We start from the raw sequence: 21,894 nt of genomic DNA, 5'->3' as shown, positions 1-21,894 counted from the left end.
TGAAGAGAAAGATCAACTTAATGTGTGATAGGACCCTTCAAAAGTCTTGAGTTGGTTGGTACATGTTTTCAGATTTCTGTATCTTTTTCCCGACGGAACAAGGTGGAAGAGAGTATGTCTGGGGTGCGTGGGGTCCTTGATTATGCTGGCTTTTTTCCCGAGACAGCAAGAAGTGTAGATGGAGTCAATGGACAGGAGGCTGGTTTGTGTGATAGACTGGGCTACGTTCACAACCTTTGTAATTTCTTGTGGTCTTGGTCAGAGCAGGAATCATACCAAGCTGTGATGCAACCGGAAAGGATGCTTTCTCTGGTGCATCTGTCGAAATTGTAGTACATATGCCGAATTTCCTTAGCCTCCTGAGAAAGTAGAGGTGTCAGTGGGCTTTTTTATCTATAGCATCCGCATGGAGGGACCAGGACAGGTCTCAACATTGCAGTGGGTCACATCATTGTTTGAGATTTGACCCACTACACTGGCGTCATCAGCAAATATAAAAATGGCTTGTAAAAAGCTTGTTTTTGAGTGTTGTTTTGTATCAATGTGAGACTTGGAACTTACAGAAGGAGGAGACCAACTTGCTAAACAACTTTTCAATGTGGGTTTGGAGGAGAATGAAACGGATCTGCTGGGCATCATGGAACAGATGATGAAGTTCTGAGGAGAGTGATCAAACAAAAAAAAATTCTGATCCTAATTAGGAAAAGACAGAGTGTGTGTGCAGCACTCATCTTAAAAGGAAGCCAACTGATAAGAGATGTTATACGGAGGGAAGAATTCAAGTGAAAGGAAGAGACAGAGGAAGGAAGAGAATATAATTTAAAATTGAAGCAAGTTGTTAGTAAATTAGAAGGATGGCACAAGATTGAAATGGACAGACTGCTATGAACCAAGGTTCTGCCTTTGGGCAGAGCACACATGATGATGAATTGATGTGACCCACTGCAACTCTGCTCAGTTCTTTTAGCTGCTCGTTGTTCCTTGTGAATCATGCAATGAATCCAAATAGCAGGCAGAGCAACTTGGTTCTCAAAGGTATACAGGTTTGTGCTGTGCCATAGATGGAACAGAATCAGTACACAAACCAACAATGTGATGCCTTGGAACCCTTTTTTGCCCTCCATGTACCCTGTAAAACATTGAATATTCCATGTGCCATTTCATGTTCAGGAAGCGAAAGACAGAACAAAATGTCTTCAAGAATACTATTCTCCCAGATGTAGCATTCAAAAGCCAATATGTGGGCATCACACTCCTCAGTACTCGCAACAATTTGAAGAGCAAAAGCAGGTGTGCATTTCAGGCTTGTCTCTGCCTCCCCACACCTTCAATTACCTGCTGCAATTGATAAGGTTAAAATAAAATTTCCAAAATCTGGTGAGGATTCTTTGCCTGTGCAAATCAGACAGCTCACCTCAAAGAATTCCCTTTCAGCTTGTTTGGTGATGTTTAAGGTCCTCTCAAACTGAATGTATTGCTGCACAAGCTCCTCATTTGGAGGCTGAAAAATTGATTATGATTTACCAACTTATTCCTCAGTTTGCAAGTGTTGATTAAGTTAATTTGTCTTCATATGTTTACTGGAAAACATGCTGGGACAAATTACACCTTTTTTTGGCTTCAGTTTTGGCAAAAAATACATTAAACATATATTTCAGGAAAGGATCATTTTATTTATGAATACTTTTCTTGTTTATAATTTACAATGGAATCAGATGGCTCACTGCTGGAGCAAAATGTTCTGCAAAATAATTTGTCTATGGTGTTGGAAGCAGTTGCTGTTAATTATCGCAATGGCACTCACTTACACAAGTTGTATAGGCATGGCTTTTGATGGAGGTTTATTTGATTGCAGACAAAACCAAAAAAGAACTGCAATCAAATGGTAACAGACAGCATTAAGAAATATGATTGGGGCATGATTCCAATTCTCAATGTAGTATCTATGATGCCATGTCTTGTGCTTTGCCTTTTCCTTAGGTATTTTGAATGCCATATGAGATTGATATGATTTTTTTTCTCATGCCTCTATTCACTATTTCTGCAATCCTAATTGAGGTCGTGACCCACATGTGGCCTAGAAAGACCAAACATTCCCTTTGAGCTGTTCATTTTCAGGGGTTCATACTGACTAGAGTTGATGAGGATGGATTCCCAATGTAACATGGATTATCTTTATTGTCCAATTGTAGCCTGCTTAACATTTGCCTCAGGTGCTACTGACATTATTTTGTGTAGATGGTTCCCATTTACATTGTATAACTAACTTGATGTGCTTTCTGAGGGTAATCTGTACAGCAAATTTAAAAATTCTTTCTCTGAACGTGTGTGCCTCTGACGATTGGCATTAAGTGCCTAAATAGGCAAACTATTGAGAGGTGCTAGTGGGCTGTCTTCTTGAAAGGCTGTATGCATGCGGTTTGATACAACTGAGTAGCTTGTTAGGAAAGATAAGATTCAAACCACGCTGGTGTGGGACTAGATTCATCTAGACCAGATCAGGGAAGGGCAATAATGGACCAGTTGAATTTTTACAACAATCTGATAACTTCATGATCTTACAGCTTTACAAATACTGGCTTTTTGTTTCCAGGTGTTTTAGACTGAATTAAATTCACAAACTGCTATGGTTTGATTAGCCCAGGCCTCTGGGCCACTTATTCATAGTGAGCTCTCTGGAAAATGCCATGAGATAAAAAGGATATCCAGGTTTATCCAAAGGAGAAGATAATTCAGGGAAGGCAGACAATCTAATCATGAGACTCCATATTTTTTCTCAGTACAGAGAACACTGACAGCCTGTAACAATTCTCGTCCCTCCCTCATCCACACTTTTGTCTATTTTATTGCTCACTTGGTTAGCTTCCATCATCCACCTTCCATTAAACCTCAGCTTCAGTTTAACACTCTCCTCCTTGAAATCCTTACATGGCCTTCCATTTACCCTTACAATCTTTAGACATCTTTAAATTATGAAGGAGTTTGGTAGTGTATTTGTAGAAAAGATCCTACCTGTGTGAGAATCCAAAGCCAGCGACCATAAATATAGCTAATATATCCAGTAAGGAATTCAAAAGAAACTTAACCCAGAGAGCGGTTAGAATGCCAAACTTGTTACCGTAGAATGAGGAATTCATAATCAAAGAATTGTTATGGCACAGAAGGAGCCTTTTGGCCCATTGAGTTTACACCTGCTGTCCAAATGACCATTATGGCTGAGTGCCATTCCCCTGCCTTTTCCCATACCCCTGCATATTGTTTCTATTCAAGTGATAATTTATTGCCCTCTTGAATGCCTCAATTGAACCTCTTCACTACACTTCCAGACAGTGCATTCCAGACCCAAACTACTCATGTGAAAAAGCTTTTTCTCACACTATATTTGCTTCTTTTGCAAATCACCTTACATTTGAGTCCTCTTGTTCTTATTCAAGGATGATCAGTTTCTTCCTATCGATTCTGTCCTGCCCTCTCATGATTTTGGACCCTCTATCAAACCTCCTCTCAGCCTTTTTTTCCAAGGAGAACAGTCCCAACCTCTTCAATCTACCTCATAACTGAAGTTTCTCATCCCTCGAACCATTCTTATAAACCTCTTTGGCACTCTCTCCTGTGCATACTCATCCTTCCTATAATGTGATGCCCAGAACTGTATACAGTATTCCAATTGAGGTCCAACTAGTGTTTTGTAATATATTCTGCTTAACCTCCGTGCTTTTGCACTCAATGTCCCTATTAATAAAGCCCAGAAAACTGTGGATGGAATCCTATGGCTATTCACACCGGCAGGATTTTCTGGTCCCACTGTAGTGAGCAGAGATTTGGCTGACCGCCAAATTCTACATCCTCGCTGCAGCGGCAGCAGGGTGTGAATGGCCGGTAAGATGGCACCCTCTATGTTTTATTAACTGCACTCTCCACCTATCCTGCCACCTTCAATAGTCTATGCATACATACGTACACCCAGATGCTCCTGCACCTCTTTTAGAATTTACCCCTTGCTTTATATTGTCTCTCCATGTTTTTCCTACCAAAATGTACCGTCTCAGATTTATCCATTATTAAACTTGATCTACCACCTATCTGCCCATTCCACCAACTTGTCTATGTCCTTTTGAAGTTCTACACTGTCCTCTTCACTGTTTTCAATACATCCCAGTTTTAGTTTTGTATCACACCGTTTTGTAACTGTCCTTTAGATCTAGATCATTAAGCATGTGGTCCCAATACCGACCCCTGGGGAACACCACTACAAACTTTCCTCCAGCCTGAAAAATATCCATTGACCATTACTCTCTGCTTCCTATTATTCAACCAGTTTTGTATCCATTTTGTTACTGTCCTGTTTAGTCCATGAACTATTACTCTTCTCACAACTCTTGTCTGACACTGTATCGAAAGCCTTCTGAAAGTCAAGTACACCGTGTCAATAGCATTACCCTCATCGACCCTTTCTATTACCTCCTCAAAATATTCCACAAAGATAGTTAAACACGATTTCCTCTTCAGAAATCCATGAGGTAAGGTGTGTTTTTCTGAGAGTGGAGTTTGAAAACACTCGTGTGGAAGTCAAGAGTTCTAATGAAACCAATTGGCTCATAGTGTGACAAGCATCTGGGAGGATATGAGAGGCAATCCACAAAAGTTGTATCGGGTGGCAACTGTCACTTGGTTTCAGAGTGTGGTGTGTCTGACCACAATTGGCCTGTTGGATGACATGGACTCACTGAGAACATTAGAGTATAAGATGCCTTTTTAACTGGTGCTATCCTCACAAATCTGTGTACATCTGTAAAGATATAGATGGGGTGATGGATAAGTGTATTATGGTCAATCTTATCATGTTTAGTAAATATTTTATTCATTGATATTATTTGTTCAAAGCAAATGTTTCTGTGTACTTCAGATACTAGAATTTTAAAAGTTTTTTTAAAGAAAAGCTTACGCTCTATAGCTTGAAAGAGTCTACTGAATCCTGAATTCTGCTTTTAAAGATGAACTTTCAAGAATGTCTGGCTAAAGAGTAGAATGGTTTGAATTTAAAAGCTTGCATGTGCTTCATTGTTGGTATCATATAAGTTGTGCAAGAAAATAAATCCTAAATAACATAATACAGAAAAAAAATTCTAGCCAATCAATGTTCCTTTCTAGTAGAAGATTATCAAATGGGAAGAAGGATAGTGATCAAAATGGAAAAGTTATGTATATATATTTAAAAAGGAAACTCATCACAGGGTTGAAAAAAAGATTAATTTTGCTCATTCTTGAACAGTTGCCTGAATTATTTAAAGCTCTTGGTTATGGTTGCTATCTGTTTAACATTCAACAAGAGATTTAACACCACCTAACATTTTCAAGCTTATCTTGTGCTTTACTTTCTACTGCACGACACCATACAATAGAAATTAATCACTAGCATGGATTATTGTCAAAAGCTTTCATTAAAAAAATGGAATTACTTTAGTAATTTTATTTTTAGGTTTAGTGAATGAGCAATAACATAGCAGATGGAATATAAGACCATAAGACCATAGGACATAGGAGCGGAAGTAAGGCCATTCGGCCCATCGAGTCCACTCCACCATTCAATCATGGTTGATTTCAACTCCATTTACCCGCTCTCTCCCCATAGCCCTTAATTCCTCGAATAAGATATAATGTGGATAAGCGTGAAGTTATCCACTTTGGTAGGAGGAACGGAGGTGCAGAATATTTCTTAAATGATGAAAGGTTGGCAAGTGTTGATGTGCAAAGGAACCTTGGTGTCCATCTTCATAAGTCACTGAAAGCAAACATGCAGGTACAGCAATCAATTAGGAACACAAATGGTATATTGACCTTTATTGCAAGAGGATTTGAGTACAGGAGTAAAGATGTCTTGCTTCAATTGTTTCGAACCTTGGTTCGACCAGACTGTTGCATACAGCTTTGGTCTCTTTATCCAAGGAAGGATTTACCCAACATAGAGGGAGTGAATTGGAGTTTCGCCATACTAATCCGTTGAATGGGCAGGACTATCCTGTAAGGAGAGATCAAGGAGGTTGGGCTTGTATTCTCTTGCTTTTAGAAGAATGAAACAACACCTCATTGTAACTTCTTAAGGAGCTAGACAGGTAGATGCCGAAAGGATATTTCCTCTGGCTGAGGTTGTAGAACAAGGGGACTGAGTCTCACAATAAGGGGCAAGCCATTTTGGACTGAGATGAGGTTGAATTTCTTCATCTAGAACATGGCAAACCTTTGGAATTCTGTACTCCAGAGGACTGTGAAACTCAGATCTTGGGTACAGGGTTCAATATATTTCTCATGCTAATGTCATCAAGGGATATGGGGATAGCAGGGTGTTGAGGTAGATGGTCAGTCATGATTGCATTGAATGGTGGAGTGGGCTCAAGGGGCTGAATGGCCTCCTCCTGCTTCTGTGTTCCAATGAATGTAAAATGTAGTTACCTTGTCTATTGTAACTGGCAGTTTAGATTAGCATAATCTTTCCTTTCTGAAACTAATTAGAACTTTTTAAAAAGCCTGTGTTTTTTAAATGTCAGTTTAATTTATTTTGCAGTTTCATAACACAAGATTAGCCACCAGTTTCAGTGACAAAAGATGTCAGCATTTGAAAAAATGCTTTTCTTACGTTACAATAAAATCCCAGTTTCGGGGATGAAACATGCCTGGCTACCTCTATAAGAAAACCTATTTATTTTCTTCAGCATTATTTTCGTCAGGCACAAGATGGCAGTATGTACTTTCAGTTCCAAATTTTTCAGTGACCCCTAAATACAAACTGGATTGGTTTGAAAAGTCTGTGGCTTATTACAGTTTGCTATTTGCTTTGTCAAAATGTGTTTTAACTACTTTCTGCTTTTTAAAAAAGTCTAGACAGAGGGTTAAAAATGAAAACAGAAATTTGTGAAAATACTCAGCAGATTAGGTAGCATCTGTGGAGAGGGAAACAAACTTCTGAAGGAAAGTCGTTGACTTGAAATGTTAAGTCTGTTGCTGTCTGCACAGATGCTGCTTGATCTGCACAGTATTTCTACCATTTTCTGTGTTTATTTCAGATTTCTAGAATCTGCAGTATTTTGTTTTTGTATTAGGAAATTAAAAATTCACCATTGCTGCAGGAACTGTGGGCATTGGGTGGATAGCCAGAAACATTAAGTGTTGAGATTTGTATGTGATTTATGACACTTTGATGAGCAGGAGGAATTGTTGGATTTGTTACCTTGTCTTCAGGAAAGGGGGAGTTAATGACTTGGCAAGTGGAGGAAAACAATTGTATAGATATTGGCTCTGTATCTACGAATGCAGTTGCCAGCTTCTCAAATGGATACATTATTTATTGCAAGCATTCTGTTTCGATTGATGAAGCAAACCAGTATTGCCAGTGCAAACTCCAGTATGTATTTTTCTGTTTGGCAAGAAACCTCCATTTCTTTGTTCATTTTTTGTTTGATAGTATGCATTTAAAAACACTTGGGTGCTTAATTTTTTTCTGTTTTTTTTAATTGAATATGCATCACATTATCAACAGTATTCTGATTCGTTATTCGCAGTTTGTAGAAAAAAGGGGCGATCTTATGAAAAATATTCTAAGTGCCAAACGAGTGTGAAAACGGGAGAGAATTGCACCCACTTTATGCGCGAGCTCCCAGATGCTATCTTAGAAGAAAAAAGAGGGACAAAATGTGATTCTCGCCAGCAGGGGAAGTGGACGGAGCCAATCCTTGCTGGGAAGTCAGCTGCTGAACTGTAGGGGCGAACACAGTAAGAAGTCTCACAACACCAGGTTAAAGTCCAACAGGTTTATTTGGTAGCAAATACCATAAGCTTTCGGAGCGCTGCCCCTTCGTCAGATGGAGTGGAAATGTGCTCTCAAACAGGAGCAGCGCTCCGAAAGCTTATGGTATTTGCTACCAAATAAACCTGTTGGACTTTAACCTGGTGTTGTGAGACTTCTTACTGTGTTCACCCCAGTCCAACGCCGGCATCTCCACATCACTGTAGGGGCACCATTGCGTATGCGCCCTGATCTCCCACTGCATTGTGTGCAAAGAGATCTGTTACCCCCACCCCGGTCGCCCCTCCGATACCCCCACCCACCCCTGTTCCCGGGCGTAAGGCTGATTTCAGCAGCAGTATCGTCACGAGAAGCAAGGAACTGGGCGGGAACCCAATTTTTCACCTCTCTTGCGATCTTAACTGTTCGCCACACCGATCGACTGGCGAGATGAATTGCTAAGATCGCCCACAAAACATTTTTAAGAAATCACGTTTGTTTTAAGAAAATTGCTTTTTATTTTTGTGAACTTTCTGTGTTACTAATTGGAATTGTGTAAACGTAGCCTTTTTAAAAAAAGGATTTTTGCTTAGGATTATTTTACAATATGAAATCTTTATCCACAGTTTACAAAATACTAGTGACTAGGTTATTACATACTGGAGCTTTTATTTCTCATCACACTGTACCCTCTGTATTTATTAAAATTGGCAGTAGCACACATCTGCTTAATGGAAAGGTCAATTAAAGGAAACATTTGTTCAAGCTTTTTTTAAAATCCCTTCCCCCACCCTCCCGCTTCATTGTACTGTGTTTACTTGAGGGAAGATTGTTTAAAGGAAGCAACCAGTTCAACAGAGATATGTTCTGTGCACCTTTTGATTAATATCTTCGGTTTATTCCATGTTTATGCAAGAAATATACTACAGAAACAGCTACTCTTTTCTGTAGAACTGAAAAGGTCATGTGGAATATGACAGTTAAAGTTTCATCATGTTGCCTTGTCCTGTAGAATTCTTTGTCAGACTACATTGTCTTATAATAAACAGGAGTTCAGAGATATAGCTAGCCATTACTTGCTGCACTAGTACTCCAGCACTATTTCATTTGATATTGTGCTCTCAAGAACAGTGAAAATTATGGTGGTGAGGTGCCTGTCTTTGCTACTGTTGCCCCTGTTTGTACCTCATTGGTATGCGACACAATGTACAAAAGTACATGTATTTTAAAAGAAATGTAAAAAACATTGTACCATATATTATGTTCTGTAATCAAGTTAGCAACTTTGCACTGACTTGTTTTCATCCTTTTATTAGCTGATGTTTGGAATCAAGAGTTTGATCCTATTATGGTGATTCTAAGAACAGTATATCGCAGAGATGTCCAGTCTGCAATGGATAGATATATGGGATTGTAAGTATCTTTTAAATTTGCTTGTATACTCAGGACTATTTCAAACTTTCAATCAACTGAGCCAGCCAGTTTCACTGTAACATGTTTTGTTGCAATGTTTTGTCTCTGGTTGAAAATGTTAATTTTTTTTGTTTAAGATGCTAATATTTCCAGTTTTGTATCAAAGCTGTATTTGTATACTTTATGAAAAGTTTTCTGTGCATACTGAAGAGATGCTGCTGCATGACATAGTTAGAATATTGATATCAATATAAAGAGCAGATTGTGCTTAAAATAATATGAAGTAATGTTGCTTTTATTCATTGTCTCAAATTGCACTGATCACGACCATTGCTAGTGATGGAGCTATATATAGTTCATTCTAATCTGTCCATGTGTAGCACAAAATTTTCTCTTTAGACATAATTTATTCTTCGAAACTTGAGTTATGTAAGTGTAGATTAAGCTCGTAGTAATTATGTTTGCAGTGATTATGATTAAGGGTCAGATTTTTAGTGGCAAAATTGCATTGTGTTGAATGCTATACTTTCCTAATTGCTTGTAGTGGGCACCACTAATTGGCTGTGCTCATATTCCAGGGAAGATGGAGGAGCACAGCTTCCCATTTGTACTGCTGTACTGCATAGCACTTTTAATAGCCCTTTGATCAGCAAATATCCTTTATTCTTGACTTTACCTTTTTTTAAAAAGGTTTTACAGATCACCCTTGATTTAATCCCAGACTGGTGCTTTGAGCAGAGTCCTGCTCTGTAAAGTGTCACTGCGTCGTTGTATTGAATAACTGTGCATCAGTGATTGCAAGCTTAAACAGCTGATAGATGAGCTTTAGCACTATAAAACACCTAGACGGTCAACTTGGAGCATAATTATTAAATCAGCAATTGTATGTTAACTATTAAAATTGCCAGCCAGAATTTCTTAGTTATTTGATAATGCTGCTCATTGATCCTTGCTAAATATCTTAGCAGCATTTGGTGAAGCTGCAATAAAAACAGAAAATGCTGGAAATACACAGCAGCTCAGCCGGTTGACACCCATAAAGAGTTAAGACAGATTATGCCTTTTTGGGTGTGTTCTCTTAGAACAAAATTATATCTGGCAGAGCTCATTCCATAGCAGAAGAACAACATGCCCGAATTGTAGAGATCAAATCAAATAAAATGGCTCTAGCAACTGCTGCTTCCTATCTCCCCAAACAAGGATTTGGCACTATTGCAAATTTTTTGAAAGTTTTAACTTCTTTTGCATGGCCTCCCCAAGGCACAGGTAAATTAATTTCTCTGTTCAGCCGAAGAATGGTCATAGTATGGAAATTTTGTCCTGCAAAGTTCAGAATCAAAGCAAGAAAAGAGTCAAGAATGTACCACTTAGTCCTCATTAACTTTGGAAACTTCTGATCAATTTGAATCTTGAGGTTATTTTGAAGAAATTGCTAATAGAGTATGTTGGAAATTAATTGCCTTGTGAAAATGTACCAGAGTTTAATTGCAGGAATTTCCCAATTTGGCCTCTGATCAGCATCCATGGTATTCACATAGACATTTTTTCATAGCATGGGCACTTTCCTCACAGTGGGAACCAAACCAACCAATATCTGCGCAATTGACTGATTGACTTTGAGGATCCCACCATGAATTCACTCGCGAGACCAAATTCTTATCTGCTGAGAAAAGTCCAAGCTATAGGCAGTGCTGGTTAATTTCTCCATAAGTATTGAATCAATACTGTTACAAGTGGATGCCTCATATCCACTAGTCCTTTTTCAGGCCTTAGTAACTTTCTCTGATATTGCAAAGATTACTACTAAACCTCATTGTCACACCAAGGAAATTTTCAACTGTGCAGTTCTGAAACACACGGGCTTGAATTTCCAGGATTCAGGATTGTCGGAGACTGTTAGGCGGTGGGATCCCCGCAGACATTCCTGCACATGCCTTCCTAGCCACCTTCCTTCCTGCTCTAGCCAAACACCTTCACATTCACTCATACACTCATTCATAACACACTGAAAAGCTTTTTAATTGGCCAAAAGCTTTTCATTGTGCTAATAAATACTTATCAGAATATGGTAACTAGTCATAAAAAGGGGTGAGGTTTGTCTTCTGCCTGACGATCGAGCGTGACGAGGAAGCAATTAGATGGAAGAACGCTCCATGTTTCTGAAGAATCTGAGATCAGAAGACCCTGTCAGAAATGTGGAGCTCCATCAGGGTGCAGAAAAATAGGAGCTGAATGGCACTCTGACAGTAGTTGCTGCTCCTAGAAAGATCTAGACCATGATCTCAGGGTCGATAGCTATTTTCAGGGTACTAGATGGAAAATACTTTGGCAGCGCTGAGGAGGGAAATTTAGTGACCAGGAAAACGAAATGTATATGCTTTGTAGATGTCATGCCAAATTTAACAACATAACTTGATTAGTATTTTGGACCCCGCTTCCCAGTTATAACCAGCTTGATCGAGAGACTGAGTAGCTGTCTGGTGGTTATGTCTGTGATGATGTGCAGATGCCGGCGTTGGACTGGGGGTGAACACAATAAGAGTTTTAACAACGCCAGGTTAAAGTCCAACAGGTTTATTTGGTAGCAAATATCATTAGCTTTCGGACCGCTGCTCCTTCGTCAGATGGAGTGGAAATGTGCTCTCAAACAGGGCACAGAGACACCCTGTTTGAGAGCACACTTCCACTCCATCTGATGAAGGAGCAGCGCTCCGAGAGCTAATGGTATTTGCTACCAAATAAACCTGTTGGACTTTAACCTGGTGTTGTTAAAACTCTGGTTATGTCTGTGACACAGGGCTGCACCCTGGTGTTATGTTTTTTGTCCTGGTACTTTTAAGATCAATCCACACACAAATAGACACAGGAGGTGATTAACATTGCAGCTGTCCTTTATTGCTCTCGCAATGGATCTAATAGGAAATACATGGATCCTGCAATACCACAATGCACTGGCTTGCAATGTAAAGCAAGCCAGATGGGACATACAATACACAACACTTGGGAGTGGAAAGGAGGGACAGATTGTGGGATGAGGTTGGTGAGGCAGCAGAGACATTTGCAGAGGGGAGGCATAGAGGCATGCTTGGGATTGGAGAGTTTGTTGGGGGTGAGGGTGTGAGGTTCCTTTTGTTAGGTGACAATTGGGACAACCCTTTTAATTCTGTGTATATGTTCATTTAAAAGGTACATAGAAAGCTTGCACTAATGGTTTTGAATGCTTCTATGCTAATTTGAGTTTATTTTTGCATTAAAGTCAATAGCTAACTAGAAAAATGTAGTTGACTTTAACAAGGAGCCATGGATGATTCAGACACTCTCTAAAGGGATCAGTGCTTGGTCCTCTGCTCTTTGTGATTTTTATTAATGACTTAGAGGAGGGGGCTGAAGGGTGGATCAGTAAATTTGCTGATGACACCAAGTTTGGTGAAGTAGTGGATGAGGTGGAGGGCTGTTGTAGGCTGCAAAGAGACATAGATAGGATGCAAAGCTGGGCTGAAAAATGGCAAATGGAGTTTAACCCTGATAAATGTGAGGTGATTCATTTTGGTAGGACTAATTTAAATGTGGATTACAGGGTCAAAGGTAGGGTTCTGAATACTGTGGAGGAACAGAGAGATCTTGGGGTCCATATCCACAGATCTCTAAAGGTTGCCACTCAAGTGGATAGAGCTGTGAAGAAGGCCTATAGTGTGTTAGCTTTTGTTAACAGGGGGTTGGAGTTTAAGAGCCGTGGGGTTATGCTGCAACCGTACAGGACCTTGGTGAGACCACATTTGGAATATTGTGTGCAGTTCTGGTCACCTCAGTATAAGAAGGATGTGGAAGCGCTGGAAAGAGTGCGGAGGAGATTTACCAGGATGCTGCCTGGTTTGGAGGGTAGGTCTTATGAGGAAAGGTTGAGGGAGCTAGGGCTGTTCTCTCTGGAGCGGAGGAGGCTGAGGGGAGACTTAATAGAGGTTTATAAAATGATGAAGGGGATAGATAGAGTGAACGTTCAAAGACTATTTCCTCGGGTGGATGGAGCTATTACAAGGGGGCATAACTATAGGGTTCATGGTGGGAGATACAGGAAGGATATCAGAGGTAGGTTCTTTACGCAGAGAGTGGTTGGGGTATGGAATGGACTGCCTGCAGTGATAGTGGAGTCAGACACTTTAGGAACATTTAAGCGGTTATTGGATAGGCACATGGAGCACACCAGGATGATAGGGAGTGGGATAGCTTGATCTTGGTTTCAGATAAAGCTCGGCACAACATCGTGGGCCGAAGGGCCTGTTCTGTGCTGTACTGTTCTGTGTTCTATGTTCTAAAGGATAATAATGAGAATTTTCCCATTAAATGTCACCTGAACACTTTGTAATGCTGTACTATGTCAGGCTGTTGAGATTATTGATGTATGGCCTGCCACTTTGACCAAATATTAAATAGTTTTCACACTGGAACAATATAATTGTAAATTAAATGGTCACCTCCCTGAGGCAAAAAGAGACGATTTAAGTCAGGTAAAAACACAATTCTGTAATCTGTGTCTTGCTAATTGGGTGGCACGGTAGCACAGTGGTTAGCACTGCTGCCTCACAGTGCCAGGGATGTGGGTTTGATTCCCAACTTGGGTCACTGTCTTTTTGGAATCTACACATTCTCCCTGTGTCTGCATGGGTTTCCTCCGGCTGCTCCGGTTTCCTCCCACAGTCCAAAAGACATGCTGGTTAGTTGCATTAGCCATGCTAAATTCTCCCTCCGTGTATCCGAACAGGCGCCGGAGTGTGGCGACTAAGGAATTTTCACAATAACGTCATTACAGTGTTAATGTAAGCCTACTTATGACACCAAAAAATAAATCAACTTAAATAAAATTGAGTATTTCTGTTACTGATTAGTGATGGAATTAAAAATAAAGTCAAATATGCTTTTCACTTTTCTTTGTCTACGTATAATTTCTAGTAGTTAATATTTTCTCCATTTGCTAATGTTATATGGTTGTCTTTCTACTCCTTTTGACAGCCTGAAGCAGACTGGAAAGTTCTGTGGTAACCCATGGCCACCATATCGGGAGAGAGCACCTTTAAATCCGAGCTACAAAGGTCTAATGCGAATATTGCACTGTAAAACTTTGCACATTGTACTATTTACTCTTCTTTACAAGGTAAAGCATAGGGATGCAAATGCATTGTGTTGAGCTCTAACTGGATAGGTTTAGAACATTGAACTTCATGACGACATACAGTAATCATGAGATATTAACTGAATATAACTTTCATCTTTCCATTGACTCTACAAATCTTGACCATTTCAATCAGTGTCTGTCCAATCCTGAAGAACAGCTTTTATTTCTGATTAACATTGGCAAACAATAACTATAATGACAAGTTACAAATGAATGTATTTGCAGTCCAAAATTGCAGAAAAAAATGAACTGGGTTTACCCAATTATGCAAAGTAACTTAGTTTTAATTTTTATGGATTTTTCTTTGGTGAATGCACAAAGATAAATGTTATAGCATTGGAGTCGTTATCCTTAATTTTGGCTATTTGTAAATTGCTGAGCTGTTCAGATGCAATGTTCCACTTTCAATCTAATTAATTTATTTGTGTTTTTAATGCCTAAACATATATCTCAATAAATTAAATGGAGGAAATTTTCTGAGTGCAGTAAATATGAAATGACCAAAGTAGTTGGCATTTAATATTCTTTAAAATGGAGAAATATTCAACAGTCTTGCTGATATTATAGTTTTTTCTCGATCTGACTCTAAAATTGTGCATACAGTGAAAAAGAGTACTAGTTTTAGGATTGTGATTTATTTTTGTAGATATCAATGGATCACCAGAATATGTCTGAACATATACTATGTATGGTATTATACTTGATCGAACTGGGTCTAGACAACTTACCAGAAGAAACAGTTGAGGAAGAGGTGGGTGAAATACCTGGAGAAACATGTTGATTTTAGGTAAACCGTCATATAAAAGGTGAGAAACCAGAATGTGTTAATGGGAGCAACTGAACAGCAAGGGACATTTGGCCAAGTGGAGGAGTGGTGGGGAAGTTTACTGTCTAAAGTTGTTGAATTCAATGTTGAGTCCAGAATGTTGTAATGTGCCTAATTGGAAGATGAGGTGTTGCTCTTCCAGTTTGAGTTGGGCCTTGCTGGAGCATTGTAGCAGACCTAGGATGGACAGGTGGGCAAGAAAGCAGGATGCTGGGTTGAAATAGCAAGCAATTGGAAGGTTGGAGTCATGCTTGTAGATGGAGCAAAAGTGTCTGCAAAGCGGTCACCCAGCTTGTGTTTAGTCGCCCCAGTGTAGAGGAGATCGCATTGGGAGCAGTAAATACAGTAGACTATGTTGAAGGAGGTGTATGTAAAATGCTGCTTCACCTGAAAGGAGTGTTTGTGCCCTTGGACAGTGAGGAGGGAGGAGGTAATGGGGCAAGTGTTGCATCTTCTGCGATTACATGGGGAGGTGCTGTGGGAAGGGAATGAAGGGTTTAGGATGGAGTGTAGACTTGGGTTCCAATGTTTAATATAATACTGTGAAGCAATATTTTTCTGTTTTGTTTTTGTTTGTGCACAATTTATTTTTATTTAGCTGTAGCTACTAATCGCAGGTCTGTCATGTTTAACTATGTTTACTGGAAAAACTTAGTTAAGTTTATAATCAAATTTCCTTGTAGGAAATGTTTGGTGAAGAGCGATGTTCTGATAGTTGGTTCCATGGAACCAACATAGCAACAAATCTGCATCATATCATCAACTATGTGCGAGTTAGACTTCCGGAGACGGCACCTGAAGTGACCAGGGAACCACCTGCCAGCACTAGCTCAGATACCTCTTCTTTTGTACAGGTTAGTGTGTATAAGTTGAGATGGTCCAGCTTTACGTTTTCCAATGGTTATTCAGAAATAACAAAGTTAATAATGTTTTCACAAGTATTGCACTACATTTTATATCACTTGTGTGACCTGTGCATGGCTATAAATCTATTCCTTGTATACCTCAATCAGGTCGCCCCTCAGACTTCTCTGCTCCAACGAAAACAACCCAAGCTTACCCAACCTCTCTTCAAAACTTAAATTTTCCATCCCAGGCAGCATCCTGGTGAATCTCCTCTGCACCCCCTCCAGTGCAATCACGTTTTTCTGATAATGTGGTGACCAGAACTGCACATAGTACTCCAGCTGTGGCCTCACCAAAGTTCAATTCAACTCCAACATGACTTCCCTGCTTTTATAATCTATGCCTGGATTGATAAAGGCAAGTGTCCCGTATGCCTTTTTCACCACCCTACTAACATGCCCTTCCGCTTTCACAGTTTTGTGACAAACATGCCAAGGTCCCTTTGTTCCACAGAACTTCCTGGTGTCCTACCATTCATTGAGTACTTTCTTTTCAAATTACTCCTTCTAAAGTGTGTCACCTCACACTTTTCAGGGTTAAATTCCATCTGCCAATTGTCTGCCCATTTGACCATTCTGTCTATATCTTTTTGTAGCCCAAGACACTCCACCTCACTGTTAACCACCCGTCCAATCTTTGTGTCATCTGCAAATTTACTTTTCCTACTCCCCACAGTCATCAATGTCATTTATATGAACAATGAATAATAGGGGGCCCAACACATCCCTGTGGTACGCGACTGGACACTGGCTTCCAGTCACTAAAGCAGCCTTCTGTCGTCACCTTCTGTCTTCTACAACTGAGCCAATTTTGAATTCACTTTATCAAATTACCCTGCGCCCATGTGAATTTATCTTCTTTATAAGTCTCCCGTGTGGGATCTTGTCAAAGGCTTTGCTGAAATCCATATTAACTACATTGACTGCACCCTCGTCTACACACCTGGTCACCTCCTCAAAAAATTCAATCAAATTTGTTAGGCATGATCTCCCTCTGATGCAGCCATGCTGGCTATTCTCCAAGTGGAGGTAGATGCTCTCCTTAGGAAGTTTCTCTGATGGTTTCCCTACCACTGATGTGAGACTCACTGGTCTGTAGTTCCCTGGTTTATCTCTTCAATCCTTCTTAAATAGCAGAATTATATCAGTAGCAGCAATGTAGGTAGAAAGAGGGATGAGGTTCTTCAGACAGGTTCTAGGGTGCTAGGAAATAAACAGCAAGCAAGGCCTCAGTGGTAGTAATTCCCAGTATTTCTTCCTAGGTGCTCGTGAGTATGGAAATAAGAAGATAGAGAAGATAAGTGCATGACTGGAGAATCCCTCTTTCTACCTACATTGCTGCTACTGATATAATTCTGCTATTTAAGAAGGATTGAAGAGGGGGGGGGGCTTTAAATTCCTGGACATTGGGACCAGTTCTGGGGGAGATGGGACCTGTACATGTTGGACAAGTTGCACCTGGACAGATTGTCTTTGTAGGATGATCGTTAGTGCTATTCAGGAGGGTTTAAACTAACCTAGCAGAGGGATGGGAACAGGAAGATATTATTAGAGAAAAACAAAAGAATTGGGAATGGTGGATAGCAGAAGAGAAAGAAATAGTAAGGTATTAGGTGGAACCTGAGGAAGAGGAAATGCAATTACACCTAAATTGGGTTTACTACTCACTTCGTTACAATCCCTATGAGGAAACTGTAATCCAAAATAACCAATTTACTGAATGACACCCAAATATTACCAACAAGCTTCCACTTTTTGTACGTTTTGCTCTACCGTGAATCAGAACCAACACAAATTGCACAGGAGTTAATCGGCAAATGTTACTTCAAATAGAAAGGTAAATTTAATTTGAAGTAGTTCTTGCAACAAAGATATCTTAACACAACCACAAGCATTCACATCACAATTGTAGCACTACATTCCACAACATGCTGTTCTTCATTCATGCAGGGTAGATCAGGCATTCTATGCAATAATAGCTTTCATCTTTGAGTTTCATGTGTACGATTATCATCAGCAAGGCACACTTGTATGAACCCCCACTCATGCTTGGATCATGACAGTCCTGAGGATTACGTTTTGGGATAATGGGTGAATATAGGGATAGATTGATTTTGTCAGTAAGCATATAGTTATCGAGGAGAAGATATTTGGTGTCAAACTGGGTAAGATGGAGATCGGTAAGACAGGTGGTTAGCCATGTGGAGAAAATGAATTTTGGGGCAGAAATTGCAGAATATAGAGGAAGGTGGTGATGTGGGGAGATCTAGAAGGGTGGAACAGAAGGTGCAGCTGTATTAATGGCCTCAGTTTTGGAAACAAATTTGTCATTGCGTTCTTTGCATTTAGTATGAAGTAGTGAGAATGGAAAGCTTTGGTGGCGGGAACTCTGAAGAGATGTTCTTGGCTGGAGAAGAGTAGTTTAGGATTATTCTTGCTACTCTTGATGGCCCGGATACTGGGAGAATTTGACTGCAACTGTGAAGAAAAACACTATGAGCTGGCCAAGCCAAATCTAACAATGGATAATTGAACCCTCGTGCACCATGTAATGAATGGGTGAGAAGCTGTCTGGGATCTAATGGAAATTAAAATATTGAAAACGGAACAAAATAATTGTGGAATAGATTAATGGAAAAATAAGTGTTGGAGTGGATGGTAGACAAAATGTGAGAGTTAGAAGTTGAAAGTGTGCCAGTGAGAGAGTTGGACAAGTTGTTTTTTTCCGGGGGTAGATGAAGATAATAAAAGGATGAGGTTAAAGGGAGGAAATTGGCAGGAGAACCTAATTGGAAACTGAAGAAGTATACCTTGAGAAATGCCAGGATCAAGTGGGTAGCATTGTGTTTATGGAGTTGTTTAATTGGAAGGTGATATTGATTAAGGAAGGCTGCGAAATCAGAGATTCAACATTCATGTTAATTCACATGGTCGTTTGGATCTGTAGCACTCAGAATAAAAATGGTTTCCAAAACAGATTATTGTAATTGCTTGGAGAAGATACTAAGGGAATTTTTGGTCCCTTTCAGTGTCATACTGGGATTACCACATAGCCAGTGACACATAAAAACAAACTTGGGAACTATATTTGTCTCACCAGTACAGAATTCATATTTGCTAAGATAGGATGGAAGAAAAATGAAGCATTGCAGGGCATGCAAGAGTGCTTACATTCTTATTGAAAAATTGTATCTTTTACTTTTAAAACTAACCTTTCTCTGCTTTACAACAACTTTCCTGTTTCTCTTCCTATGTAATAGGGATCAAGAAGGGCTACTACTCTCAACAGAGAGGTACTTCAATTTTTGTCTTGATTTGACTAACCAATCTGTCAAAGTATTTTTGTGCAGTGTTGCATAATTCACTTCATGAATAGACATTGTAGAATAAAACAAAATTAGTCTGAGTGCTGCTTAAAATTACCTTTTAACTTTGAGTAAGCCCTAAGTCCCCAATTTACTGTCAGGGATGTTTGGCCTGATTTTTATCTCTCCAAGTGCATGGGGTTTGAATGAATTCAAATCTCATCCATAGCTTTTCCCTTCCAAACCTGATTTTGTCCAACTTGATACATGGTGCTAAGTATACTTTGATTTATGTGAACACAAATTGTTTGCCTTATACTGACAATTTTGCAAGTTTTAAAAAAGAAAACAGTGGTTGATGGTTATACCACCAGAAAAAAATGGGGAAGTCTTTCTTACTGCTTGGATGTAGAAATTGAGGATTCATCTGGTTTTCAAATTCCATAGATTTAATTTAGAAATTGAATTTGGGTTGTTTGTCCTGAAGTGGTGCTTCAGTGCATTTTTAAAGAAGCAAAGAAAATGCCTCACCATGGTTGACAGCATATTAACAACAAAATGATTTCACATGTGTGCAGCAGGTTGACATTCTACTTTAATGGCAGGAGAATTAGCAGTTGTGAACATCCCCTGATATTTAAACTCCTGATTTAAATTTGTTATTGCAATTAATTTGATTTTCATTTCATTTTTCTTCTAGAATTCAAATACAGCTCAGGTCTTCAGTTTAGTTGCAGAACGTAGACGCAAGTTTCAGGAGATAATAAATCGCAACAGTGGCAATGCTGTTCAGGCTGCAGCAGTTAGACCAAAGACATCAAAGTGGACTGCTCCTAACTCAACTCCACAACTTACCACAACCATTTTGGAAGTCAGAGAAAGTATGCTTTCTCTCCTTATCAAGCTCCATCATAAACTCTCAGGAAAACAAAACTCCTACTATCCATTCTGGTTAGAAGATGCAGAGTCTACATCCAGGTTGGACCCGATGCAACAAGTCCATGGTGATGGAATAACAGCAATAGAAAGAATTTTAATAAAAATTGCAGCACGAAGTCGGCAAAACAAGTGTAGCATTGAGGAGATCTGTCGGAAAGTGGCACCGCCTGTACCTCCTAAGAAGAGTAGTTCAGCAGATAAGAAAGCTTTGGATAAAGAAGAAAGGTAAATGCTCCACTGGAAGTATGTGCAGATTTGATGGAATGAAATTGAAAACCAAACTAATTAGAAATTAAAACTAATTTATGTGAATTACATATTTTGAACAGTACATTTGCAAATAGTAATTGCATCCTAACTTTGTTTTAAGGGTTTTAATTGTATACCACAGTTTAAAAAAGATCTAATAATGGGACAATTGCTTGCACTCAAAATATTTTTAACGAGTGAAGCACCATGATGAATGGCATCACTATATCAGCATATAATCATTTGCATTTTGTACAGCAAAGTGAAGTTATAACAATGATACTCCCAGCAAGGGTGAAAGATGATGGCCCAAAGAAAAGTAAGTCCAAAAATGCACTCAGTATAGAGTGCAAGGACAGTAGGGCAATAATACCTGAGGTCCTCAAGTAGCCTAATATCAACTGGGATATGAACAGTATGAAAGACACAGAGCGCACAAAATTCTTGAACCTCATTCAAGATACTTTTTTAGTCAGTATGTAACAATTTTAGTCTTAGGAAATGAAGCACAGCAAGTGGATGAAATAGTAGTGGGTGACCATTTTGGAGATAATTACCATAATACAGTTAGCTTTAGTGCCATAATGGATAAGGACAAAGATAGGACAGGAGTAAAAGTTCTAAATTGGAGGAAAACAAATTTTACAAAGCTGAAAAGTGATCTGAAAAGTGGACTAGATAGAACTGCTCGTAGGAAAGTCAGTGACAGATCAACAGAAGGCATTCTAACACAAGATTCTGTGCGCACAGTGTAGGCAGGTCCATACAAAGATTAAGTTTAAATTTATTAAATTTAGTGTCACAAGTAGGCTTACGTGGCAATGAAGTTACTGTGAAAATCCCCAGTCGCCACACAACGGCGCCTGTTCAGGTACGCTGAGGGAGAATTTAGCATGGCCAATGCACCTAACCAGCATGCCTTTTGGACTGTGGGAGGAACCAGAGCGCTCGGAGGAAACCCACGCAGGCACACGGAGAGTGTGCAGACTTTGCACAGACAGTGACCCAAGCCTGGAATCGAACCTGTGTCCCTGGCACTGTGAGGCACCAGTGCTAACCAGTCTGCCACTGCGCCGCCCCAGAGTGTGACTTCTAAATCAAAAGCCCCTGTTTATCCAGAAGCATACGGGGTAAGATATAGCAGAGGAAGAAAGCTTTTGACAGTCACAAAAATAATAGAAATTCCAGAGGTGTATAGAAAGTACAGGGGTGAAATAAAGTGGAAATTAGGAAAGCAAAGGGAGAAAATTAAAAATATCAGCAGGTAAAATCAAGGAAAACCCAAAGTTATTTTGCGAGTACATTAA

General features: G+C 39.6%; 1 protein-coding gene across 4 annotated transcripts in view; it reads left to right on the top strand.

Annotated features, from left to right (window-relative positions):
• ubr3 (ubiquitin protein ligase E3 component n-recognin 3) overlaps positions 1 to 21,894 on the top strand; it is a 325,538-nt gene that overhangs the window by 103,443 nt on the left and 200,201 nt on the right. For 2 of the 4 annotated variants that reach the window (XM_078228376.1, XM_078228375.1), the window contains exons 18-23: positions 9,097 to 9,193; positions 14,201 to 14,342; positions 15,010 to 15,114; positions 15,873 to 16,043; positions 19,355 to 19,387; positions 20,100 to 20,563. In XM_078228376.1, the coding sequence (XP_078084502.1) occupies positions 9,097 to 9,193; positions 14,201 to 14,342; positions 15,010 to 15,114; positions 15,873 to 16,043; positions 19,355 to 19,387; positions 20,100 to 20,563 (1,012 nt within the window). The remainder of the gene's footprint in view (positions 1 to 9,096; positions 9,194 to 14,200; positions 14,343 to 15,009; positions 15,115 to 15,872; positions 16,044 to 19,354; positions 19,388 to 20,099; positions 20,564 to 21,894) is intronic. The other 2 variants (XM_078228378.1, XM_078228377.1) reach the window with 1 other exon arrangement.

The sequence above is a fragment of the Mustelus asterias genome, chromosome 14, assembly GCF_964213995.1.
Source record: "Mustelus asterias chromosome 14, sMusAst1.hap1.1, whole genome shotgun sequence".
In the NCBI taxonomy this organism is placed as follows: Eukaryota; Metazoa; Chordata; class Chondrichthyes; order Carcharhiniformes; family Triakidae; genus Mustelus; species Mustelus asterias.
The sequence above is the reverse complement of the archived record's forward strand: the minus strand, read 5'-3'. Positions and strand labels throughout refer to the sequence as shown.